Source organism: Pongo pygmaeus, chromosome 8 (genome assembly GCF_028885625.2).
Source record: "Pongo pygmaeus isolate AG05252 chromosome 8, NHGRI_mPonPyg2-v2.0_pri, whole genome shotgun sequence".
NCBI lineage: Eukaryota > Metazoa > Chordata > Mammalia > Primates > Hominidae > Pongo > Pongo pygmaeus.
In genome coordinates this window covers 59,624,064-59,651,680 of record NC_072381.2, presented here as the reverse complement: position 1 = coordinate 59,651,680, position 27,617 = coordinate 59,624,064, and the positions used below count along the sequence as shown (strand labels likewise).

Sequence of the window (27,617 nt, the reverse complement as noted above, 5' to 3'; positions counted from 1 at the left end):
GAGGCAGTGAGCCGAGATCATGCCAGTGTACTCCAGCCTGGGCAACAGAGCGAGACTCTGTCTCAAAAAAAAAAAAAGGTAGAAAGAGATGGCGAGAGAAAATTGTTAGCAAGATTCCAGTTTCTTTCTGCTAGAAGGCAGAAAGCACTAAACAAACGTCAAGGCAGGGAACTAGGTTACCAGAACCCAAAAGGAACATTGGGAGTTTGTCACTGAGATCTCACAGGCAGAGCCCAAGACCAGAACTGAACTATTAATATGCGGACTTGATGTTCAATGAATCAATCGCCTAAATGTCCCTAAATGCTCCACTACCTTGTGCCTCTCTACAAACCCCATTATAATTCATTCCCAAGCCATGATCAGAATTGGCTCATCAGTTTGTGCGGTGGTAACAAGGAAGGGGTAGGAGGTTGGGATTCAGTGGGTCTACCATAAGACAGAAGAGGAAGCAAATCAGACACATTCCAATGATATTATCTGTTTGGTTTTGCCCATATCTGATTTTTGAAGTCTTCCATGTACTGAAATCAAATATCTCACACTTAAAAAAAAAAAGCTCTTAAAGATTGTAGGTTGACACAGCATAGGATATCCCTTCCTTCTTCTAGACTGGTAGCATTCAAAGCTACCTGGTAGCGTAATTTAGATTTTACACATTTCAAGCTTCTTCACTTTAACTCACAGCAGCTTGGAAGGCAGGAGTAAGCTTCATGACAATGATCCTCTGCATTTTGATGGGTACAAGCTGTTCTCTGATATCATGGGCACCCCAGCTTTTCAAAAGAGGATTCTTGGATGTTTAGCAGTTCAGCCAATCCATGTAATTGCTTTTTCCATGTTACATAAAAGTCTCCTATAATTATAGGGATAAAAGAGACTTGATACTTTCCCAGATCACCAGAGCAGGAAGAAAGAAGAAAAGTATGACTTTTTGGAGTGATTACTCATCACATGCCAGACACGATGCTGAAAACTTTGTATCCATCATGTTTTTATGCCAGGAAAACCCTGTACAGAAGACATAAGCACCCCCATTTTACAGATGAGGGCCCTGAGACTAGGGGAAGACAAAGGATTCCTCAAAATTAGTTTACTTAGTACAAATTATAATTGGTCTTTAAACTCTGACTCCAAGGAGGATGGCCTTTTTTACTCTACCACATCCCCTGTCCAACACTATTGGTTTGATTTTCTGTTACAGAAGTACAGGAAGACAGTGTTTCTTTTCTAGCTATGCAACAATGACATGTGGTGGTTGAAAGCATGGCCTCTGGAGCCAGACTGCCTGTGACCATTTACTTTTTCTTGAACTTGAACTTATACTTTAGTTTCTCTGTGCCCTAATCTTCTCAAGTGCAACTGGGGTTAATAATGGTCCCAGCACTGTTGAAAGGACTAAATGACTTTGCACCTATAAAGAGCTTTGTATTTTAAGTGCTCATAAATGTTCATGTTGTAGTTGTCATTGCTATTGTTGTTGTCTGTGAGGCCTTTTCACAGAGGCACAGCAACGCAGAATAGGGACAAGCATGCTTTAATGCTACTCCTGTCTTCCTAAGTCCCAGTAGTAGAAAAACTGGAAGACTCCTTAGCAAAGGGTTATTATTTTTTAATCAGTCTAGATAGGGTTTATACACAGATGTGACAGAGAAAGGTAGGTACAGTTAGTTACAACCTATGAGTCATTATGAAAAGCCACTCTTTCTTTGCTTGGTCAGAGCAGTGAGAATGCATCTATCTGCAACTCCACGTGTGTAGAACTAGCAGCTTAAACTGGAAAGATGACCTATTGCGTTAGTCTTTTCCAGAGAGAGGCTTGCCCTTTGCCCCCTTTTGCAGCCTGCCCAGGCTAATGCAACTAGCGATGGCAAGGCAAGTAGGGCAGGCTGCCATGCATTTTAGGGGATTTGAGCAGTCAGGCAGATCATTCAGGGAGAGATTGTTTTAAAGGTCTAGCTAAAAGCCATTTATCCACCTCATTTCAAGCATAGTATTGACTCCAAAGTACAGCTGGTCCTCCATATCCATGGGTTCTGCATCCATGGATTCAACCAACTATGGATAGAAAATATTTGGAAAAGAAAACTCCACTAACTTCCAAAAAACGAAACTTGAATTTGCCATATGCCAAATATATCAAATCTACGCTAAAGAAGTGATGTATAGGCATTGTATTAGGGATTATAAGTAATTCAGGAATGATTGAAAGTATATAGGAGGATGTGTGTAGGCTATAGGCAAATAACACACCTTGTTGTATAAGAGACTTTAGTAGCCTTCGAGTTTGGTATTTACAGGGGGTCCTGGAATCAATCCCCAAGCATACCCAGGGACAAATGTGCTATATTATGATGAAGTTGCACCACTTAGCTTTATAGCTGAGGACTACAAGCTCCAACTATCTTAGGGAATATTCTGGTGACCAAATAAATAAAAACTTGCTAAAAAGTGATAGTCTCTTGAGCATCCAAGAAGTATCTATCACATCCTTAAGTCATTCCATTTTCCTTTATATCTCTCTGGGTGAGCCATCTTGTCCTGAATACAATTTATAATGCCGGGTAATTACTTCCTGACAGAAATTTCTTCCCATTTCATTCTCTGTGTGTTAAGCTCATTTGATTAAAACAAACAAACAAAACAAAATTCAGGGACATTGATTAATGCAATAAGAGAAAAATAAGTAATTAAAATTAACAAGTTTCTAACTTTGAGGCCTGGCCTCTCTCACAGAGTCTGTGGCAATATTAAAGTTTGATTCTAGTAGAATAAAAACAGTTCTCGTCTCCTGAAATGTGAATGATTCTCAATAGATCTGCCTTTGGATTGGACATCCATTGAACGTGTCTCAACTGCACTCTGTCTCTTTGTCTTTATTTTCTTTATCTTTGCATCTTTCCCCCAATTCTAACTGACCTTTGTTATCCTTCTGGTCTCCAGTTTAGTTTTCTGGGAAGGGCTCTCCCTGGCTCAGTTCCTCAGCACCATCACTACTTGAGCAGAGCTTTTCCACCTGAAGGGCACAAAGGACTGCCCATCTATCCTTGCTCAGGGACCCCCCAACACGGACTGCAAGGCTTTAGAAGTTGAATCCCCAGCACAGAGCTCTAATCGTAGGTGTGGCAGAGGCCTTGTCTCCTTGCTGGTGCTGCAGGGTGGTGGCTTCCATAGCCTGACAGGCTCTTTATTTACCCAGCACAATAAAGGAACTAACATTATTCTTGTGACAATTCAAAAAAATACTTAAAAATTAGTTTGGGACATTATTTAAATTTTTATTATACATCCCCTGACAAAATAATTTTTATTTATGGAATGTATTTTTTTGTTTTACTTTAAGTTCTGGGCTACATGTGTAGAACATGCAGGTTTGTTACATAGGTATACACGGGCTATGGTGGTTTGCTGCATCCATCAACTCGTCATCATTATTTCTCCTAATGCTATCCCTCCTCTGGCCCCCACCCCCAACAGGCCCTGGTGTGTGATGTTCCTCTCCCTGTGTCCATGTGTTCTCATTGTTCAGCTCCCACTTATGAGTGAGAACTTGCGCTGTTTGGTTTTCTGTTCCTGTATTAGTTTGCTGAGAATGATGGTTTCCAGCTTCATCCATGTCCCTGCAAAGGACATGAACTCATCCTTTTATATGGCTGCATAGTATTCCATGGTGTATATGTGCCACATTTTCTTTATCTAGTCTCTCATTGATGAGCATTTGGATTTGTTCCAAGTCTTTGCTATTGTGAACAGTGCTTCAATAAACATATGTGTGCATGTGTCTTTATAGTAGAGTGATTTATAATCCTTTGGGTATATACCCAGTAATGGGATGGTTGGGTCAAATGGTATTTCTCTTTCTAGATCCTTGAGGAATCACCACACTGTCATCCACAATGGTTGAACTAATTTACACTCCCACCAACAGTGTAAAAGCATTCCTGTGTCTCCATATCCTCTCCAGCATCTGTTGTTTCCTAACTTTTTAATGATTGCCATTCTAACTGGTATGAGATTGTATCTCATTGCAGTTTTTATTTGCATTTCTCTAATGACCAGTGATGATGAGCTTTTTTTCATATGTTTGTTGGCTACATGAATGTCTTCTGTTGAGAAGTGTCTGTTCATATCCTTTGCCTACTTTTTGATGGGTTTTTTTTCTTGTAAATTTGTTTAAGTTCTTTGTAGATTCTGCATATTAGCGCTTTTTCAGATGGATAGATTGCAAAAATTTTCTCCCATTCTTTAGGTTGCCTGTTCACTCTGATGACAGTTTATTTTGCTGTGCAGAAGCTCTTTAGTTTAGTTAGATCCCATTTGTCAATTTTGGCTTTTGATGCCATTGCTTTTGGTGTTTTAGTCATGAAGTCTTTGCCCATGCCTATGTCCTGAATGGTATTGCCTAGGTTTTCTTCTAGGGTTTTTATTGTTTTAGGTCTTACATTTAAGTCTTTAATCCATCTTGAGTTAATTTTTGTATAAGGTGTAAGGAAGGGATCCAGTTTCAGTTTTTCTGCATATGCCTAGCCAGTTCTTCCAACACCATTTATTTTTATCTATTCTAGGGATCAGCAGGTTTTTTTTTTAAAAGGTAAATATCAAACTTCTTCAAAGAGTAAATATCTAGGCTTTGTTGACTTTTACTCAACTCTGCTATTGTAGTACAAAATCAGCCATAGACAATACAAACAAATAGATGTGGCCGTACTCCAATAAAACTTTATTTACAAAAGCAGCTGTGTTTGGCCCCTGGGCTGTAATCTGTGGAGCCTGATCTTTCCCAGTGCATGTGTACCCATGCTGTGCTCACACCCCCTCACACTCCATATCCATTTTGTACATCTGTGTTCCTTTGTTGCCTATATTGCATAGCTCACTAATCTGAGAAGGCTGGATTTCACCGAATTGCATGGGAGTTCCACTGTTGTCAAGACATTCATGGTCTGTTAATTGGAGGCAAAACATGAACTATCTATAGGAGAACCAATGTCTCAGAATCATCAACAAATGCATGCATTTGGGAGGAATTTCTAGCATTCTAAAATGGACCGTTTTATCCTAGAAAGGGTGAGAATGGCACTGTCATCAAACAAAGCAAGCATATCTGCTTAGGCACAGACATTCGCTGAATCAGAATTATAATGTCCTCTTCTGCCAACCCTGTAAGATGCTCACATGCTAATGGTGGGGGTGAAGGAATGGTATGAAACATGAAATATCTGCTGCTTTGACAACTGTCTTAACTCTGTTGTTCTCTCCTAAAATGAAGTTGTGCTTTGAGCCACTCTATCTAAAACTAGGCTGTCATTTCTTTGTCCTAAGGGATGCAAGTACCGTTTTACCTTTCAGAAAGCAAATTTTAAAACAATCCCCAGGTATAAGATTTATCTTTCCAAGCAGAGGATCTGCAAACAGTGCCTGCGGACTTGTTTACTGGTTAAATTTTATTCCAACTATGAGCTACTAAGTCTTCCAGCAATTGTTCTTTCTTAACAAGTTTGTCTTCCTTGGTGACTGATGGTTTCTACTTGTTGTAAGTGATCAGTGTAGCATTTGATTCCAACAGAAATGTACAGTGGCTCACGCCTGTAATCCCAGCACTTTGGGAGGCCGAGGCAAGAGGATGACTTGAAGTCAGGAGTTCAATACCAGCCTAGCCAACGTGGTGAAACCCCATGTCTACTAAAAATACAAAAATTAGCCAGGCATGGTGGTGGGCACCTGTAATCACAGCTATGGTGGCTGAGGCAGGAGAATTGCTTGAAGATGGGAGGCAGAGGTTGCAGTGAGCCGAGATTGTGCCACTGCACTCCAGCCTGGGAGACAGACCGAGACTCCATCTCAAAAAAAAAAAAAAAGGAAAAAGAAAAAAAAATGAATCTTTATAATATACAACACAAAGAGGGATTTTGATGGGCTTTTAGTTCTCGCAGACCCCCCTGCTGGGCTGCCTAAACTTGTAGTGGCAATAGAGCATCCAGAATATCTGCCCATTTCTTCCTTGGGTACATGAGCTTCCCTGTAGCTTTAGATCCTTCATAATTGTTGGGTTCATCCAGGAGTGTCACTTTGTGAACTTTTTCTCAAGGTAATAACATGTGTGAGTAGCAGGAGGCATTAAAAGAAAGAAGAGAGATGGGAGTGTCCTTTAGATGTCCTCACTACTGCTGTGAGAACCTGCACACCAGTTTTTTATTCACAGTTTCCCCTTGTGTGGCAATTTATTTGCAGTGTTCCTGGTAATATTTGTAACATAGAATATGTTATGCTATGACGTACCTACTATGGTTAGCATAGTAGTGGAATTTAAGAAGGGATATTTAATTAACAAAATTTATAAACAGGACTATCTATCTTCAGAGACACTTCAGGGATAATGATAAACTTGAGATACTGAGAATTGCAAGGGGATCTCAGTCTAATGAGTTTTGAGTGTCTTTTCAGATGTGAACAAACCCAGCAATAGGGTGGATAATATGCCTTAACTGTGTCCCCAAGATACTTGATTGTGTATGTTGTCTGGATGCTCAGGAACACCTGGTCTTAATTTCTTAGCTGTCTCTATTGTGTGTGCCAGTTTAGAGTTCAATCTGGGTACATTTACGTTATATAGTTTTTTCCATATTTTCTTTTAGGGTATAGGAACAAAACAGTCAGCAAAACTTCCAAGGTGCTTGCAGATCAAAGTGAAGATAAATAATGAGTGGAGTGATTGCAACACAAGGTGATACTTGATCTGATGGAGGTTACCTTCACTGGCTTTCCTAGAAGCTCATAGAATGGGAACCCCATCTATGGGACTCGTGGTGGGTGGCAGGAGATGACAGAAAACTTCCTCTTCGTGAAAATCTTAGGTCTAAATGACATGCTTATAGTTTGGTGGATGGATTGAGAGAAGCAGGGAGGCCTTTCCAGGTAGAAGGAACAAAATGTACTGTCACTTGGAAGTGACAGGAGGATGCACTGACAGGAGCCTGGAGCAGAGTGTAGGAGGCGATGGGAAAAGGAAAGACTCACAGGTTAAGACAGGCCCAGGGCATGAAGAACAAGCAGCCACTCCACACATCCCCTCCACTAACTGCTTTGTTCTGCTCCCTCTTGCAGTACCAATACTATCCAATTTTTGTCTATACTAGAAATTTGGGAGCCATGCCCGATCCAATTTCCTTCATATCACCCATTTACTCCATCAGCAGGAATAGAAACCTTAACAACTTTATTTACATATTCATCCATCCTTTATTGATAAAATAAATTTATTTTTGAGATACTTTCCATCTGACTTCAAGGTTAAATAAATGTTAATGAAGGAGGTAATGAAGCAAGACATGCTTGAACTTTGGAGCCAGACACAATTTGGGTTGGAATCTTGCCTCTATCTTTTACCTTCTGACTGTATAACCTTGGGAAGATGTCTTGGGATCTTCAGACCTCAGAAAAGAGAACAAAGAAGTTAATTATTATATGTTCCTTAGACTACCTGCCACAGAATTATTAAATATTCAATAGTGGAAATTCCTATATCCTCACTTCTCCTTCTAGTTTTCATTTCTCTCCTGAAACTTCTTTCACTGCATTTTGAAACCTACATTGACTCTTCTATTGGATTTTGAGGTCCCTGAGGGCCAAGGTTATTGTTAGGGCTTTTTTGTTTTGCTTTGTTGTTGTTTTTTAATAAAACACTTTCTGTGATTATGTTTCTAGTTTTGCTCAGTTTTGGTTTGCACAGGAGTCTCCTGCAGTCTGCCCTCTGAGTGCAAGAGGGAGGATGAATGATATCCCTTTCAGCTTCCTCAGGAGTAGGGAAAAGATTAGGAAAAGAGCAAACATTTATGGCAATCTAGAGTTACAGTATGTGTTTGAGTCCCAGGTCTTTTCCTCATACATTGTTTAACCTCTTTGAGCCTTTGTTTCTTCATTTGTGAAATGAAGATAAAATTCTTCTACCTTATCTGGCCTATAGGATCATCCCTGGATATTTGCCTTGAACAGTCTACAGTCTTAGCTCCCACCTGCCCGTGGGAAGGACCACAGGGATCTTGTGCAGCATCCCCAAATCTTCTGCAGCTGCACTCCAAGTTCCATCTCCTTCTCTCCATTCCTTCATCTACCTTCCAACAGGTTTCATTCTGTGGCCAGTACTTTGTTTTCCTCTCTATGGCGGCTGTTTGAAATTGAAGATTCCATAGGACGGCCTTCTTACTTTGCAATTCTGACTTCACCCCTACACACCATAGTTCACATTACACTCACCTTCATTAATGTCTCTAACAGCAACAATGCAAATTGAGTAAATTCAATTTAGGGTGATTGAGATGTCACCTGTTTTTATTCTTTCCATAAATTCAAGTAAGATATGTTAACAATTGTTCAGATGTCATAATGTTATGCTAGAAGTTATTGGGCTCTTTCATTGAATGTTCTCTTAATTTGGGCATTGGTAAGGTACCAATTTGAGTATGCAGACTTGGCAGCTGGGTTTGCCACCACCCTGAGCTAGTAGTGTATGTGGATGGCATAAAGAACATGTTGGGTCTTTCCACCTCTGACTGGGGCTCTCTGTGGCCAGCATCCAACTCAGCAGGACCAGATAATTCAGGAAACACTGGATGCTTCTCTCCTGCAAGCTCACAGTGGAGCGTCTGGCACTCCCTGAGATCCCTGCCCTGCATGGCTTTTTATACAAACTGAACAAATCCCATTCTCTAAATAGGAGAAGTGCAACTCTGTTACATTTCTGAAGAGGAGGAAGGTCACTAGTCAGAGACCTTATGAGCATCAGCAAATAGGGTGACCCAGGATGATGATAGACAGGCATAAATGACGGTTTCTTCCTCCTCTCCCTTCTCCTCCTTTCCCCTTGATATCCAGTCTTATCTTCTCCCTTCCTTTCTAACTCTCCTTTTCCAATCTGTTCTTCACTTGCCTTTCTTCTCTTCTTTCCCTTCTTCTCTCCCTCTTTATTCTTCTTCCAGAAATCTTTAAATGAGTCATGATTCAAGTGGAAAAAGATTCTTAGCTAACTCACATATGGAAGCAGCAAATTTTCTCAGATTTTCAGCTCCTTGAAAGCTGAGCAGCATAGGAGCCTTCACAACACTGTAGTCCAGGCAGCAGTAGAGATATTTCTTTCCAGTTCCTGGGGATCTCAGCCCACAGTCAACTTGTGTTGACAGAGTGAGTAGGACTGTGTCTTTTATTTATTTTTTTTTTTGCATCTGGATCTTGGGAAGTAAGCATGTGGCATAAACTAACTTTCTTACATCGCCCTAAGTCATTGTCACAAGTAGAAAGAAGTGTGGTTGTACCTCTGCTGCACAACCACTCAGGCAACTGTTCCTAATGTCTTCTCTGAGGCCTTCTTTGTCACTTCCCAAGTTCATGCATGGGAAAATTATCCTCTATCCTACCCCATTATATTTGAATTCCAATTTGCTCATAGTTCATTAACACCTACCACACTATTTCCTATTTATTTTGTGTCCATTCACCAGCTAGATTGCAGAAGTTGTGTAATTGTGCCTCATTCATCTTTATAGCCAAAGTATAATTCTAGAACAGTTTCTAATGTCAGATGCATCAGGGAACCCAATAAATGTAGATAGTAACATTATGCTAATCTTACATTTTAATTCTATTAGTGGTGAAATCTTTATGACTTAGTCCTGTGAGTTGCATTGAAAGATTGATCTAAGCACCTCTTTCTTGTGTTGGAAAGGAGATATATTTTCAAAATTTTTAAATATTAATACATTTTTAGCATGGCATATGATCATTTTGAAACACTTATTTCAATATCCCATGTTCTAAAATAGAGTGTATTAACAGAAAATTGGAGATGTGGTAAGGCCAACTGATCATGAAATGATTGCCATTGAAAAGATAATGGTCTTGAGTATGGAATCCCATAAAAGTAGGTAAATGGGGGTCTGGACTCTGGATTGGTTTGGTTTGTATTTGAAAAGTGTGTGCTCAGGCAATTTATTTTATATCTCTAGGAACTGGTTAGTCCTGAGAGGGGAAATTCCTTCAGGGTCAGGAAGAACCAGATATCAAAGAATCAGAAATAGAAAATAAAAGACTTCATACAGCCTACGATGCCAAAAGAGATTCACTTTTCTCTAAACATGAACGGGCATGTGGAAAAAACAGCAATCTCTACAGCTGTCTGGGTACAATTGCTGTTACAAGAACTATTGTCATAATGTGGATAGGACATTAAGTAAACTTAAATACTCTACATACTTTTTATAATTGGAGGTTGTCTACATAGACACAGTAGAGATTTGAGAATTCCCCAGAGACCTTAAAATTCATTAAGTTCAGCTGTAATCCTATGCTCCAATCACCTTGTGGGTCATGTATGGATTGTCTTGCTTCTGCATTTATCTTCCAGAGATTTGCTGCTTTTACTGATTATTGGAGTAGCAAACACCTCTATTGCTTCTGCCTCTCTTGAACTATGATTGTTCTTATCTCTGGGTACTAAGTCCATCATCCTTAGATCCTGTAGAGCACTGGCTGCTGAGGCACACTTATCACAAAACCCCTGTTGGTGTCACTACAGAGTAGGAACTAAATTGCTTTCACTGCTGGATGACAACTTGTTTCTCATCTAGCATCCTAACTTATCTGATAAGGAAATGGATAACTGCAGTATATAATTATTGTGTATCAGTAATTAACCCCTCCTGCCTTTTGTTTAGGTAAAAGAGATGAGGCTTAAAAGTCGCACAATTTTTAAATGTCAAAAGTATCACTTGACTCAAATCTTTCTGAGCTTGGCACTTACAAACTTTCAGTGGACCACAATGTTCAACATTAAATGCTGGAAATCACCATATCGTGGGTTTGTAAAACAGACCAATATTTTTTTTACGGATACTTTTAAGGTCCATCCTAGAGGCCTATTTATATAAACACTTCATGCCTTACTCTGGGAACTTATCACTAAGATTTTCTTCAAAGACCTGTTGAATCAGGATTTTCCATTCATATTTGTGAATTAAGGATACCTTGGGGTAATCTCTGTCACTGAATAAATCAATATATTTGCCAGTTAGACCTCTTCTTTGCTGGAGAATGCTGACTTGCACTTTTTGTATAGGTAAGGTTTATCAACAAGATTTGTACAGGGTCAAGAGTGGGAGAGCTGTTAGTCTGAGAAATGCCAAATATCAGAATGCAGAAGAATGAGATCGTCTCTAGAACTCCTAGTTACTCAGAGGCATTTTATTTCATTTCTTTCATATGATTTTTTCTTTCTTTCTTTGTTGTCTTTTCCGCACACCTTGCAGATGATCAGCATTCTATTTAAAATGTAGTTACCACAAGTACACAAGGCTCTTTATCACAACAGTGATTATAATTAGGCAATAGTAGAAATAAAATAAATGTCCATATGACTTTACCATATGACAGAATATTCTGCAGCCACTTAAAAGGATGAGATAGACCTATGAGCACTAACATAAACAATGCCCATGACTTATTATAAGTTTTAGAAAACAGGTAATCTATTATTTATAATAGCAAAAAACGATAACAATAATTCTATATTATTATTTCTTTTTTTTTTTAAACGGAGTCTCACTCTGTCACCCAGGCTGGAGTGCAGAGTACAGTGGCGCAATCTCAGCTCACTGAAACCTCTGCCTCCCGGGTTCAAGCTATTCTCCTTTCTCAGCCTCCCAAGTAGTTGAGACTACAGGTGCGTGCCACCACGCCTGGAAAATGTTTTTTGTATTTTTAATAGAAACAATGATAAATGAGCCATAGCTACCTGCAACAACATGATTGAATCTTATAACATAATACTGAGCAAAAAAAAAATTTAGACATATAAAGAACATGTGGTATGAGTCTATTTACATAAAGATCAAAAATAGATATAACTAGTTTTTGGTATTAGATGTCAGTTTAATAGTTACATTGGTAGAGAAGGTGGCTAGTAATTAGGAAGCAGTATATACAGGGGTACGGATCATATTCCATTTCTTGGTCTGAGCATCGAGTAGCTATGTGTGTTCATTTTGTAAAATTTTCTCACAGTGTAAATTTATGAATTATGCATTTTTGTTATGTATTAAACTTTAAAGATTATTGTAAAGGGCAGGAATTTGAATTTTGAAAAAATAAAAGATTGTGATGCTTCACGACATGGACGGTAATGAAAGGCTATTCTTAGGCAAAGTAAGAGATGTGGTTCAGCAAGACCATGTGCAAGCCAGATTCCAGGGGAACTAGAAACCATGAGCATGGGTGAAACTGAAGACATTATTAAGTAAAATAAGCCAGGCAAAGCAAGACGAATACCACATGATATGTGGAATCTAAAAAAAGCTGATCTCATGGAAATAGAGAATAGAACGATGGTTATGAGAGGCCAGAGGGTTTAGGGGGAGGATGGGGTTGGGGCGATGTTGGTCAAATAATACATATCTGCAGTTGGATAGAAGGAATAAGTTCAAGAGACCTATTGTGCAGCAGGGCAGCTATAGTCAATGATGATATTTTGTATTGTTGAAAAATGCCCATAGAGTGTATATTCAGTCTTTTCCCCACAAAAATTATAACCATGTGAGGTAATGCGTTTGTTAATCAGCTCAATTTAACCATTCCACAATGTATATATACTTCAAAACATTGTACACAATAAACACATATAATTTCGTATGTCAACTTAAAAATAAGTAAATATGTTTGAAAAAAATTAAAAAGACACTATGAGCAAGTAGAGGAAGACAACTGTTAAACATAGGAGTAGGTTACAAAGCAGGCAGTGGAGGGGCAGGGATAACAAAATCTCCAAGAAGAGGGGTGAGCCATGCTATTGGATTTCCATCTGTAGTTCACATATATATATCCTTAAGACAAATCTTTGAAAAATCAAGTTAAAATGAATTAAGTTGAATATTATCAGCACTGATATTTATAAAAGAGATTACATATTTATTATTGCTGTGACTATCATTATTATAATTCATGGAGCATCAGTATGACTCTATACCTGAAACTAATGAGTTTGACTACAACACTGTTTTAATTCTTCATTTTTCTTATGCACTTGAGGAATTGGAAATTGTTTTCAAATAGTTTACATGCTACCTCTCAAATTCAGTTTTTACAATGAGTTCTATGATATATTAAAATAATGGTAATAATATAGTAGAAACCAATTATATTTTATTAACACTGGAAGTGAGCCAGACACTGTGCTCATTAAATGCATAGTACAAAGCATCTCATTTAATCTTCCAATGACCCAGTAGGCAGGTATTATGATCATCACCACATTTCACATCAAAAACTGAGTCATAAATAGGTTAAATAAAATTGCCGCAAGTCAGGTAAATAGAGCGAGACCCTGGGAACAGATCTGTGCTTTCTGACTATCCGTCTGCACTATTCAACATGGTAGCCACAAACATGTGATGGTCATTAAAAGAAAAACTGGAGACAAGTTAAATTTAACAGACTTTAACTGAGAAATTTGTGAAGGGGTAGCCCTCTGAACCAAATTACATTCAGATTGACTTTGACACTGCCGGAAGGTGGGAGAGAATTTATGGAAGCAGGGAATTTATGGGAGAAGGGAAAGTGGCCTACAGAAAACAGAAGTGAGGTACAGAAACAGCTGGTTATAGTAACTCGGCATTCATTTGAACACAGTTTGAACAGTTGACTGACTGTGATTAGCTGAAACTCAGTGATTGGTACAGGAGTAGTTACAGTGTATTTGGGCATATTGTTAGGTTAAAATTCACTATGTACAGAGAAACCATTAGACCAAACTTAGAATCTGTAAGGAGGCAGTTTTAGGGTAAAATTAACACAGTTGAACACTTGAAACATGGCTAGCCTGAAATGAGCTGTAAGTCTCATATACCGTAAGTCTCATATAAAAAGCGCCACTGGATTTCAAAGACTTAGCGCCAAAACAATATAAAATATTTCATTAATATTTTATAGCTATTCTGTATTGAAGTGATACTCCTTTATATATGTTGGGTCAAATAAAATGTATAATTAAAGCGAATTTCTCCATTGATTGATTGATTGATTGATTGATTGGATTGCTTCTACCGTGCCTACTAGAAAGCTTTGGAAGCTTAAATTATACATGTGGCTTGCATTATATTTCTGTTGGATCATGCTGGTCCAGACTGGATGCTCTATTTCTAGACCAGAGGTTTTCAACTTCAGTGCCTTAGGTAGATTTGAACGTACACATATCTAGCTTCCTAGTGCTGGAAATTCAGATCTGCTCTGGGCTGGGGTTCAGTTGTTGGTGTATTTGAGAAGCTCCCGCGGTGTTTCTAATGTATAGCCAGGGGAGAGAACCCCTACCTGGAGTCCAGATACCTGCTCTATGCAGTCTGATATCCACCTGACTCGAGACAGCTCCTGATGGGGTAGTTACAACTGAAACCTGGGAAGTCAAATAGCCACAGGGCTCTCAGCCTGCACACCTATGCAAAGAGCTGACTTTGCTGATTATGTTTGTAGGTCTTCCAGGATCACTGCTAATACCTGTGGTAAAGGAGTTAGATTCCTTTAGCTTACACCTCATCTGTCTGAGAGAAGTGAAGCCCCATTACACCAATATGGAGAAGGTTGTGTGTTACCTTGGTCCTGAATGTTCTGTGAGGCAAGGTTAAAAGGTCTTCAGTGGGTTAGAATCCCTACTCCATCTAAATAGGTCACAGCTAGAAGATTCCCTTAAACCACTGGGTCAGATTCTCCCTGTTGTCAAGAAAATGAAATTTTATTGTTCCAAGTCACATGTCTTGCTCCTAGAATGTGACTTTGCCAATGAACAGTGAATCCTAAGTGATAAAACCTAGAATTGAGGGTAAGGAGTGGGGGGACAGCTATTATAGGTTCAGGAAAAATGGAGTTAAGAGATCTTTTAAAAGTGAACTCGGACACCACAGACTGGGCTTACCTTAGCATTGAGAACTCACTGGTAGATATAATTTGATGCAGGTTGCTTTTTACTTATAATTTATTTGTGGAAGAAATAGCATTTGGAAAGCCAGTGCATATTAGACATATTAATGAGAAGACTCTGGGCTTTTCATTTTCTTTTCAAAATATGTCTTATAACATTCACTTATCTATAGTCAGCCAGAGATGCACTGTTTCTGAAAGGAGGGAAGGCGATAAGTGGTTATTACAGGAAAGGTTTATATTTGGTGGGGGTGCAGGGGAAGAAAGGAAAATGACAGGCTGAGAATACAGGTGTTTATGAATTTAAACTGTTATTTACCTTTAAATATCAACTTTAACTGATAATGCACATATAAAAGCATTTTGTGTAGAAATAAGATAAACTATAGAGTATCAACATTATTATAAAGTAATTATTTTAGTTTTTCGTTTGTTGTTGTTGTTGTTTTTTGTTGTTGTTGGTTTATTGTTGTTGTTGTTGTTTTTTGAGACGGAGCCTCCCTCTGTCACCCAGGCTGGAGTGCAGTGGTGCAATCTCTGCTCACTGCAAGCTCCGCCTCCCGGGTTCACACCATTCTCCTGCCTCAGCCTCCCGAGTAGCTGGGACTACAGGCGCCCACCACCACGCCCGGCTAATTTTTTGTATTTTTAGTAGAGATGGGGTTTCTTCATGTTACCTAGGATGGTCTCGATCTCCTGACCTCGTGATCCGCCCGCCTCGGCCTCCCACAGTGCTGAGATAATGGGTGTGAGCCACGGTGCTCCACCTTTCAATTTTTTTTTAAGTGTAATCTTATGCAGTTGACTGCAAAGAGCAAGAAAATGAATCCCTAGGGTAAATGTAACTTTCTACCGCCTCCCCCACCTCAAGAAATTGCTGCCTCTTTTTATTGCCCCACCAAGCAGAAGACCACTGGTAAATGTCCTTAGACATCCAGCTCAGAAGCTGTTGAGTTCACCAAAGGCTTTTGTAGTGACCCCCTAGTGCACAGCCAGCATTAGCCACATACAACTATCCAGAAATAAAGACCATATCCTTGTCCTTGAGGGGCTTTTGAGAAACGGGTATGTGCATTTTTGGTACAAGACCATGCAGTTATGGAAAAGGTGCAAAAGGGATGCAGAAGGGAAGCTTGGGAAGAATTTTCAGGCTTGATAGTATTTATTCTGAGCTTTTAGGGATCGGTGGGCAGATTAACTTGCTAGGGCTGCTGTAACAAAGCACCACAAACTGGTGGCTCACACAATTCTTTTGTTTTCCAGTTCTTATCAAGGTATTAGTAGACTTGGTTTCTTCTGAGGGCTGTGAAGGGATAACTCTTTCTTGCCTCTTTCTTAGCTTCTGGTAATTGGCTGTCACTCTTTGATGTTCCTAAGCTTGTAGAATCATTGCCCTCATCTCTGACTTCATCTTTACACGATGTTCTCCCTATGTGTGTATGTGTCTATCTCTGTGTCCAAATTTCTCCTTTTACTGAGGACACAGTAATATTGAATTAGGATCCATTTTCATGACCTCATCTTAACTTGCCTCTTCAAAGACCCTTTCTTAGTCCATCTGGGCTGCATAACAAAGTACCCTACACTGCATAGCTTATAAACAACAGGCATTTATTTGTCAGTTCTGGAGGCTGGGAAGACCGGGGTCAAGATGCCAGTAAATTTGGTGTTTGGTGAAAGCTCAGTCTCTGCTTCATAAATGATGCCTTCTTGTTGTACCCTCACATGGTAGAAGGGGCAGGGAACTTCCTTGAGTTTATTTTATAAGAGCACTAATCCTATCCATGAGGGTGGATCCCTCATGACTTACCCACTTCCCAAAAGCCCCAGCTCTTCATATGATTCCATAGGGCATTAGGTACTAACATATGCATTTTGGGGGCACACCAATATTCAGACCATAGCACACTCTATATTCAAATAAGGTCATATGCATATAACTACTGGAGTCATTACTTCAACACCTTTTGAAAGACAAAATTCAATCCATAACAGTGGGAGTTTCAAGTAGAAAAAGGGAAGGTGCTTGTAGCCTGAGTAACACAGTGTAAAAGACATGGAGCATTTTAGTACCTCCTGGTCATCTCAGCTTCTCTGCACTTGGATGGTGGGACTGGAGGCCCCCCACCCCCAGGCAGCTTTCTCAGGGTTGCTTGTGGCAAGGCTCAGGGAGCTGGTTCTGTCTTCCTGATAGTCTTATTATATGCCCCACCCTGCCAGGGTGCCACCCTCTCTAACTGCCCCACCCTGCCACTGTATGTTTGATCTCATTGATCTCATGGTAAGGATTCCTTTTATTTGCCTTCAGGCTCTCTTTTAACTAAATAAAATACTTATTTAAGGCATTTATAAGGGCATTGAACTCTTGGTTCATTTTTATCTGCAAGTTAAAAAAGGCATATCCTGATTTCCAAACATTCTAAATATTCTCCTTTTCATTCTCTTTTCGATCAAGGTTCATTTGCAATTGCTTATAAGCTCCTAATATTTTAATCTATCCCAAGCATTTGTTGATTTTTAAAAATAAAATTCAGGAGACCTGCTTTATCTAACAATAATTAATACTGGATTAAATCCACTTGAACTTAATCCAGTTAAAATGAGGACAAAAAAGTCAGAGTGCAACCATGAGGGAGAGACTGACCTACACAGATGATGAGGTTGGTTTGAAGGATAGAAATAAATACTAGAATTAGGCAGGGAGAAATGCTGGAGTGAAGACTCATTTCATAAATAGTGGGTTCGTTGTTGAATATTGTTGTATTATGATGACTTTTGCTTCTCTATGTAGACTCTTAACTTCAGGGCCTCAGATAATGAATACTTGGATAGAAAGGAGCCTCTGAGATATATTTGGTTGACTTTTAGAATGACTGTAAGAGTAATCATGCTTCATTTTGATACCTAGTGGCAACACATAGGATCTGATTTGCATATCTTGAGTATGCAGGTTTCCAGGTAAAACTTTTGCTCATATATATGACATATAGGTTTGTGTGTGTATGTTTGTGTGTGCTTAAACCTCACACTACTTGAAGATCAGCACATTTATGGACATCATAGTTGAGCTCAGTGTCTTTTAGGCAACCCTAAAATTGGTGGTACAAAGGAAATGTTCTCAAGAAGCACTAGAATCCTAGGTCCCCATACCTGGAGGGGATATGGAGATGCCATTTAGAACATTTCCTGTTCCCTCACACATGTAGGGGATCATGCTCTATCATGGTCACCCACACCTCTGTCCTCAATACAGAGATCTCTCGGGGGAAATAGTGTAACAAGGACTATGACTGTGATTTTCTTTTGGTAGCATTCTTTTTTCTACATAGTACAGCTTAACAAGTTTCTATGGAGAGACTTTGAGAATTTTATACTGTTGCAGTTTCCAAAAGAATTTCCATAAGGCTGTGTTACACATCCGGATCTGAACTATGGCTGCCCAGTTAAGTAGACATCATGCTAGCCAATAAGTGTTCCAAGGATTCTGTTTCTTCAAGGACAAAGAGCACAATTTATTTTTCTTAAAGGGAGAAGTGAGGGAGAGTATGAAACTAGAGAAAGTAACATTATGGTGAAATTTCAGAACCCAGCGTTAGAACAGTGGAGAGAATCTTTTTGGCAGGCAGCCTGGCCTGAGCCTTGCCCTTGCCCTTGCCCTGGACTCACCTCACTCCGGGAGCAGAATGCATGGTTGTTGCATGCGTCTGTTTCACCACCAGCTGTAACTGCTCTTATCCTCTTATCTATTGTCTTTACCAAGAAAATGGAAGAAATACTACACACTTCCTATTTGTTTATCTGTGAGGGAGAATGTGAAAGACAGAGCCCATTCCCCAAAAAGGTCTGCTTGTATTACATCCCTCAAAATTTCTGGGCAGGAAATTCAAAACCACAGTTGAAAAATATAGTTACCAAGAGTGAAAGTACAAGTTAAAAAAAATGAGTTAAAAAAAAAGACATAAAAATAGATTCCTTAAATACCAGTTTCTGGACACAGACTTCTCCAGAGTTAGCAAGTCACTGACTGCCTGTGGCTAAGGCTAGTTTTGCATACGGGAGTAGAGTATTTTAAAGGTTCTTTTTGACTTAATGCTGCTTCAGGAGAAAATGGAAAAAGGAAAGAAACTGGCATTTTGTGCATCATTTATATGCCATGCATTATTCTAGGCACTTTGTTCGTGCTTATGTATTTAATCCCTAAACATGCAGGTATGCAATATTTTTCTATTTTATTGGTAAGGACAGTGAATAAGAGGATAAGAACAGTTGCAGCTGATGGTAAAAGTCAGGCATGCATAACCACGGATCACACTGCTCCTTGAGTGGAGTTGGCTCAGGGTAAGGGGAGGTCTTAGCCAGGCCACCCTTGGTAGCATGGCTCAATCCAAGTTCAAAGGCCTCAGAACCAGGGAAGCCAATGATGCGATTCTCAGTCTGAGGCCAAAGGCTTGAGAACCCAAGGTCACTGATTTAAGTTATAGGGTCCAAAGGCCGGGGAACCTGAAGTTTTTGTCCAAGAACAGGAAAGGAGGAGTATATCTCAGTTCAACAAATAGATCAACATATTTGCATTTTCTCTCATGTTGTTCTCTTCAGGATCCCAGAAGATGGGATGGTGCCTGCCCATATTGAAGTCAGATTTTCCCCATCTAGTCCACTTAGATGCACATGCTAATGTCCTCTGAAAACATCCACACAGACATACCCCAAAATAATGCTTTATTAGGTTTCTAGGTATTTCATATTCCAGTCAAGTTGACACCTAAAATTAGCCATCACACAGGGGGACCAAATTTTAAAATACAGAAGGATGAAAAACCAGAATTTATTGAATTACTATGTGCTATATGCTTAACAAACCTTAGTTGATATCATTCTCATTATAAACATAAGTGATATTGCCTTTATGTAGGTGAGGAAATTGAAGTTTATAAAGGTAAAGTAGCATACTTGCAGTCACTCATTTTAAAAGTGACCAAAATTAAAGTCAAATCCAAAATTACGAGACTCTCAGCCCCTTGATTTATGCTGGTTCTTGCATAATACCCTATGAATCAAATGCACTGATAATATACCATCATTGTAGCTACACCTGGGTCTATAAATTCACTTGTAGTCTTTGTAGTTTTAATTTCACTCTTGATTTAAACTCAGAACCTTTTTTTATTTTTGCATGTCCTCAGGCTACATTTGACTAGTTTCAAGTAAAAAACAAAACAAAACAAAAAACATACTGCATACATGTTATGTGGAAATAATTCATTTTTTTGAGTGCAGTCTTATTTTTTTGTTTGTTTTAGTGGGCATTATTCTCCATAATTTTCATAATTCTTTTTATTTGCAGAAGCAGGGTAGATAGATTATTATATGCAAGTCATGCTTATTCCATTTCAGTCATGAACTGACAATTAAGTAAAATGGAATTCTTAAGAGTTGGCACAACTATTTATTTGTTTCCAAGTTCAATTGGAAAATTTAATGAACTTGCAAATGTGGGGGTGGAAAGGATGACATTTTTTAAGATGACGATATGCCTAAACAGGTCTTAATAATACATGTTTTATCCCTTTAATTTGAATCTTTCCAACTTTAAAATGTCAACCCAAGCCTGCTGGGGCACATGATTGCCCCTCTCGACTTACTAAGAAATGTAGATAATATGATATTTTTTAGGTTTACTTTCTGTTTTCTATTATGCCAGTCCAAATAAATGCATTAAAAACAAAAATAAACCCTAAGAAGAGAGAAAATGTTTGAAAACATTGGTTCCCAACATAATTCCACAGGAAAAAGTACTAGAAAACATGTGATCATATCTTAAGAGAGAATATAGTGCATGGTCTCAGAAAATAGAATAAATAAAGGAAAATAGGTCCTAGAATGTGGGCTCTGTACATGTAGGTTTTGATCCAGATTTGTTTCATCAGGCTTCCATTTGCTTATTAATGATAAAGTACTGCAAGTACCTTTACTGGTAGAGAAACAACACAAGTCCCCATGGACTAATTTCAGCTTGCCCTGGAAGCTTCAGCAGCATTTTGGGAGCACCCCAGAAAGTCACGGTATGAAGAATTTTGTGTACTAGAGCCCCCCCTCAGCTTGCTTTTCTGTCTTTGAATTGCCATCAGCACCAAATGAAGCTAGTCTAGAATATAAAACCAGGCAGGCAGCATACCAGTGTCAGCATTAGAGTATGTGGTTGGAACAGCACACAAATCCAACACAGAGATAAACAATCAGAATACCTACATATCAGTTGATCATGCTGCTCATCCTCTGAGGCCGGGGGACAAGTGCTTTCACCATTTTCCTTATGGTACTTTGTGCTGTGAAAAGGACTTTGTGAGTGCAGAATCACAGTGAGGAGGCCAAGGTTGGATGAAAAGTCCCCTGTTTTAGCCTATAACTGAATACCACAAAATGGGTAATTTATTTTGAAAAAAAAAATTTATTTGGCTTATGTTTCTGGAGACTGGGAAGTCCCAAAGCATAGCACCAGCATCTGGTGAGGGCAGTTCTATGGCAGAAGGGGGAAGGCAAGTGAGCTCAGAAGACAGAGAGGAAATTGAGCTGAATTCATCCTCTTATCAGGAGCCCACTCTTGTGATAACTAACCCACTCCTGTGATAACTAGTCTACTCTCATGATAATAGAATTAATCCCTTCATGAGTGGAGCCTTAATTGCCTAATCACCTCACAAAGGCCCCACTTTTTAGTACTGTTACAATGACTATTAAATTTCCAACACAGGAACTTTGAGGAACATGTTGAAACCATAGCAGCTCCAAATGGATGTGGGTGGGGTCAGAAGCAGATGGTCAACTCGTGAAAGGAGGATGTGTTTAAGCCTAGAAGTACCTGATATGAATACGGACAGATTCTAAGCCTTAAGAACACTCCGGGGTGAGAATTCATGTAACATGAACAATTCTGTAAAGACAGAAATATGCATTTGTTAATTCAAGTAACAAGTCTGAGGTGTCAATGATGTGGGAATTGCTGCACTAGGTGCTGAGAAGATAGTGATGAGCCAAATGAGTAAATTAATGAAGAATATTGTCCCCTGAATCAGTGGAGCTTACTGTGCAAGGCTTTTTGATAGTGCAAGGCTTTTTGAACTAGTGACATTTAATTTGAGATTACAAAAAAAAAAAGTGGAGTAGGCTTTTAAAAGACAAGCAGAAGGCCTGGAGCATTGGCTCACGCCTGTAATCCCAGCACTTTGGGAGGCCAAGGGGGGTGGATCACAAGGTCAAGATATCAAGACTAGCCTGGCCAAGATTGTGAAACCCGTTCTCTACTAAAAATACAAAAATTAGCTGGGCATGGTGGCACGCACCTGTAGTCCCAGCTACTCGGGAGGCTGAGGCAGGAAAATCGCTTGAACCCAAGACATGGATGTTGCAGTGAGCTGAGACCATACCACTGCACTCCAGCCTGGTGACAGAGCAGGACTCTGTCTCAAAAAAAAAAAGCCAGCAGAAGAATAAAGCAAACAGCATGTTTCAAGACTCTAAGGACTGAAATGGTAGACATAACAGAAACTAAGGACTGAAATGGTAGACATAACAGAAAAAAAGGAGAGTGGTTGATATGGGTGAGCAGTGTCATATCAGGCAGGTATCTCAGACCATTCTAAGAGTTTTAGGTATTATAAGTCAAATAGGAAACTAATAACACAGTAAAAATAGAATATACACACATATTCATTCATATGCAGGCATATATATGATTTAATTTATATATTAAAAGGTTTATATTGCCTGCTACATGGAGAACGGTTTATGGGAGTATAATCATAAAGGAAGGCTAGAAGATAAAAAGCTATGTATTATTTTATATTCTGCATATTCTACATATTCTTTGCATATTCTTTGTATTCTTTTGTACCCTAGGATTAATATTTTTGCAGCTACAGTTGACATAAGATAAACCACCTGTTTATAATGTATCACTAGATAAATTTTTGACATAAGTATTCGCCAGTGAAACCACCACTGTAATTGAGAAAATTAACATGTCTACAACTCCCAAAAGTTTCCCCACATCAGTTTGTAATCTCCCCTATCAGTCCCTACTCCTGACCCCGGGTATCTACATATGTGTTTTATGTTATTATAGTTTCCATTGTCTAGAATTTTGAATAAGTGGAATTATACAACATGTACCCTGTTTGTTGTCTGATTTATTGCACTCAGCATATTTATTCTGATATTCTTCCATATTGTACTTTATATCAATAGTTCATTTCTTTTTACTGCTGAGTACTATTTCATTATATAGAAATGTAATAATTTGATTATCCATTTACCTGTTGATGGATCCTTGGGTTATTTCCAGTTTGAGGGCTATTAAAAATAAAGTTTCTATGAACATTGGGTACCCAATGAAATTGAACTTTCAATAGTTGTGGGTAATGGAATGGCGAGATCATAAAGTAGGTATATTTCTAATTTTCTGTGAAGCTATTATTGGAAATGGCTATATAATTTTACCTTTCCATCAGAAGTACATGAGAGTTCTAGTTGCTCACATCCTTTTCACATTGGTATGGTAAGTCTTTAATCTCACCTATTCTAGTGGGGGTGCCATATATCTCATTATAATTTAATTTGCAATTTAATAATAATGAACAATATTGGGTATCTTTTTAGGTACTTATTTGTCATCCAGATATCTTTGGGGAAGTATCTATTCAACTATGTTTTGCTCATATTTAAATTGGTTTGCTTATCTTATTATTGAGAAGTCATTTTTATGAATTAAAGATACAAGTCCATTGTTGAATATATATTTTGCAATTTTTTCAGACTGTATCTTGCCTTTTGATTTTCATAATGGTGTCTTTGAAGAGCAAATGTTAATGTTGATAGATAAAGTCCATTTTATTGATTTTGAAATATTTTTTAGTTTGTAGCTTTTATATTTTAGTTAAGAAATCTTTGCCAAATCCATGGCACTAGGATTTTTTCCTATGTTTTCTTCTAATTTTGTAGTTTAAAATTTACGTTTACGTCTATCATCCTTTTTGAGTGTATATATGTATAGAGTATGAGATTAGGATCCAGGTTCATTTTTTGGATATGGCTATTTATACTATTGATGCAATGTCATTTTTCGAAAATACTCTTTTACCATTGAATTATGTTGGCATCTTTGTCAAAAGCAATTGGCCACATAAGTTTCAGATATTATATTTCAGAACTCTTTTATCTGTTGCAATTATTTATTTGTCTATAATTAGGCCAATACCATATGCTTCGATTACTACAGCTTTATAAGAAATCTTGAAATAAAGTCATGTGATTCCACAACTTTGTTCTCTTGGCTACAGGAACGTTGTTTTGGCTACTGTAGATCTTTTGTATTTCCATAAAACATTTAGAATTGGCTTATCAATTTCTATGACAAGAACAACAACAGCAAAAATGCTTCCTGAGATTTTAATAGCATTGCAATCAATCTGTCTATCATCTTGGGGAGAATTGACATCTTAATAATATCAAGCCTTCTAATCCATAAACATGTTATATCTATTTATTTAGATCTTCTTTTAAGTTTTTCAGTGTGCAAGACTTGTGTGCCTTTTATTAAATTGATCTCTATGTATTTTATATGCTTTGATGCTATTGTAAATGACATTTTTGTTTCAATTTTTCTTTGTTGCTATAAAATGATGTACATTTATTTTTGTATCTCTCTCCTATAACCTTGTATCCTGAAATTTTCCTAAGCTTACCTGATAGTTATACTAGCTCTTTTGTAGATTCCATCAGCTTTTCTGTATAAATTGTCATGTTGTTTGCAAACAAAGACAAACTTTTCTTCTACTTTCCCCAGCTGAATGATTTTTATTCCTATTTTTCTTGTTACAGTAACTAAACCTCTGGTGCAGTGTTGACCAGAAGGTATGAGAGTGGATATTCTTGCTTTATTCCTGATCTTAGGGAAAAAAACATTCACTCTTTCACAGTTAGATACGGATTTTTTATAGCTACTCTTTATTAGGTTGAGGAAGTGCCTTCTATTTCTAGGTTTTGAGAGTTTTAAACAAGAATGAATATTAAGTTTGGCTGTGTTTTTGCCTCTGATCTAGTTGTTAAATTATCTGCTTAGATGTAAAAATGGTGAATCACATTGATTAATTTTAAAATATTAAACCAACCTTGCATTTTCGTGTATAAACCTTACTTAGTCATGATGCACTATACTTTTTATATATTGTTGTATTTTATTTCCTAAAATTTATTAAGATTTTTGCATCTGTGGCAATGAGGGCCATTTATCTGTAATTTTTTGTTAGGTCTTCGTCTTTTTTGGAATCATGATAATACTGGCATCATAAAATGAATTTGAATCTATTGTTTTTCTTTAATTTTCAGTGATGAGAAGCCCCCGAGATGATAGGAAACAATGAACACCAAAGGAATTATTATTTTATTAAAAAAATAGTGCTTGCTAAAATTGAATAATGTTGTAATTTTAGTATGCATGAGAAATACCTGAAAATTTTACTTAAATAGAGATCCTGGCTGGGTATGGTGGCTCACACCTGTAATCCCAGCACTTTGGGAGGCCAAGGCAGGCAGATCACCTGAGGTCAGGAGTTCGAGACCAGTCTGGCCAACATAGTGAAACCTCGTCTCTACTAAAAGTACAAAAATTAGCTAAGCATGGTGGCAGGTGCCTATAGTCCTAGCTACATGGGAGGCTGAAGCAGGAGGATCACGTGAACCCAGGAGGAAGAGGTTGCAGTAAGCTGGGATCACACCACTGCACTGCAGCCTGGGCGACAGAGCAAGACTCTATATCAAAAAAAAAAACAAAACAAAATAAAATAAAAAGATCCTGATTTAGAAAGAAGGAAACCATAACTAGTATTAACAAAGAAAAACATATCTCCTCAGGTGATTTTTTATGTAGATGGTTCATGTTCTGACAACTCTTAGTCTGCTCAAAAGTTCTCAAAGTATGTTTCTCAGACCAGTAGCATCACAATCACCTGGGAACTTTTTAAAAATGCTGACATTCTGTACTCACTCCAGATCTACTAAATCAGTAACTCTGGGGAAAGAAGTAGGTGCAGTCTGTTTTTTAATAGGCTCCAAGGTGACTCCAGTGCATTAAAATTTGAGAACTATTGTTCTATGTTAATGACACAGAGAGAGAATGTATATAGATGCAATTAATTTTGTATATTTTTAGAATATATATGTGTTAAAAAGTGGGAAATTTCTTCTAAATTGGCTTCTTGTTTCTTATGACCTGTATAGAAGGTCTGAGAGTGAGAGAGGGAAAGGTGTGTCAGGTGTGTGAATAGTGTGGAGACGATATGGATGATCATTAGGGAAACAGGAAGGCAGGCTGATGAGATTGTTAGTGACCATTAGATGACTACTTAAGCTCTGTGATTGCTGTTCTTTATTGGTGTCCATTTGCCCAGTGGTAGAGTTTCCTTCCCCAATTCTGAGCTGCCCACAGTAGAGGTATGGAGAAGGCAGTTTCTTGGATTTGTGTCCATTTATTTTGCCAAATAGGTAGAAGGGAAGACAAAAGGGATAAAGTAAATAGAGTATTTGCAAGAGAGTAAATGACTGTAGTCAGGGACCATGGTCACTGTCCTATATAAATAGAAAGATGAAGACAAGAGGAGGATAATTAACAGAGAAACTGCTGGGTTCTATGGATACAAAGTCTTGATGAGACGGAAGAATTGTTTAGGTAGATACAGGTTAAGAAAGGACCTAGGAGTATAAATGGTAGTGGCTACAGAGTGAAATGTTTATTTTTGAATTATTGTCATTTTCGTGATAAGCTACAAGGTATGACCTTGGTAATAGAGGCTGAGTTCTACTGTGCCAAATCATTGGTATTGAGAAGGACTGAGACTAGGTGAATAAAATACTCACATGCCTATTGATTTTTTCTTCATGAGTGATGTCAATCATAGTGATAGTAGGATGAATGGGAAGCTGACAGCCAAGGACTAAATCAGAATCAGAAAACACAGGGGCATCAGCACCACAGAAGGTAAATTGGAAGGCATCACTGGCACAGGAAAGCTCAGAAGCACCTGAGTTTGTTTCTCTAGCTGATTAATTTGGGCCTTACCACAATTTCACAAGCTTATGTCCCCAGTAAATCCTAAAGTCATTGAATGTCTTTTGATAATAAATCTGTAATCGCAGTATCTGAGTATGAGTTCTGATGTAGCCATGCAGATACAAACAATAGCAACCAGTTATCCTGTAGAACTTTGCAAAGTAATTGAATCATAATAATTTCCTTGTTTTTTCCCCATTTATGACAGAAACAAAAAAGTTGGCTTTGAAAGACTCCTACCAGCTCAGAAGTACATGGATGAAGATTGTTGCTGATGTGCCCTGCTAGCATCCATTCTAATTTTGTTTTTCAAATTTACAGAGAGTGAAGAAGTTTATCAAAGGCAGGTGCTGTCAATTTCATGTATCATCTTTGGAATTGTCATCGTGGGCATGTTCTGTGCAGCATTCTACTTCAAAAGCAAGTAAGACTATTTCTCTCAAGTGTTTAAAGGTTACTTTTAGAGAAAGCGCTTTGTGTTACTTTAAGTTCTCGGTCTGTGTGCCACACAGAGGGAACCTGTGGAAATGGGTCTAGCAACAATCTGCAAGTGACTTAGGAC

General features: G+C 38.3%; 1 protein-coding gene across 8 annotated transcripts in view; it reads left to right on the top strand.

Moving 5' to 3' along the window:
- The window catches only part of NRG3 (neuregulin 3), a 1,100,020-nt gene that overhangs the window by 1,036,499 nt on the left and 35,904 nt on the right, over positions 1-27,617 (top strand). For all 8 annotated transcript variants that reach the window (XM_054435830.1, XM_054435829.1, XM_054435827.1 and 5 more), the window contains one exon: positions 27,377-27,479. In XM_054435830.1, the coding sequence (XP_054291805.1) occupies positions 27,377-27,479 (103 nt within the window). The remainder of the gene's footprint in view (positions 1-27,376; positions 27,480-27,617) is intronic.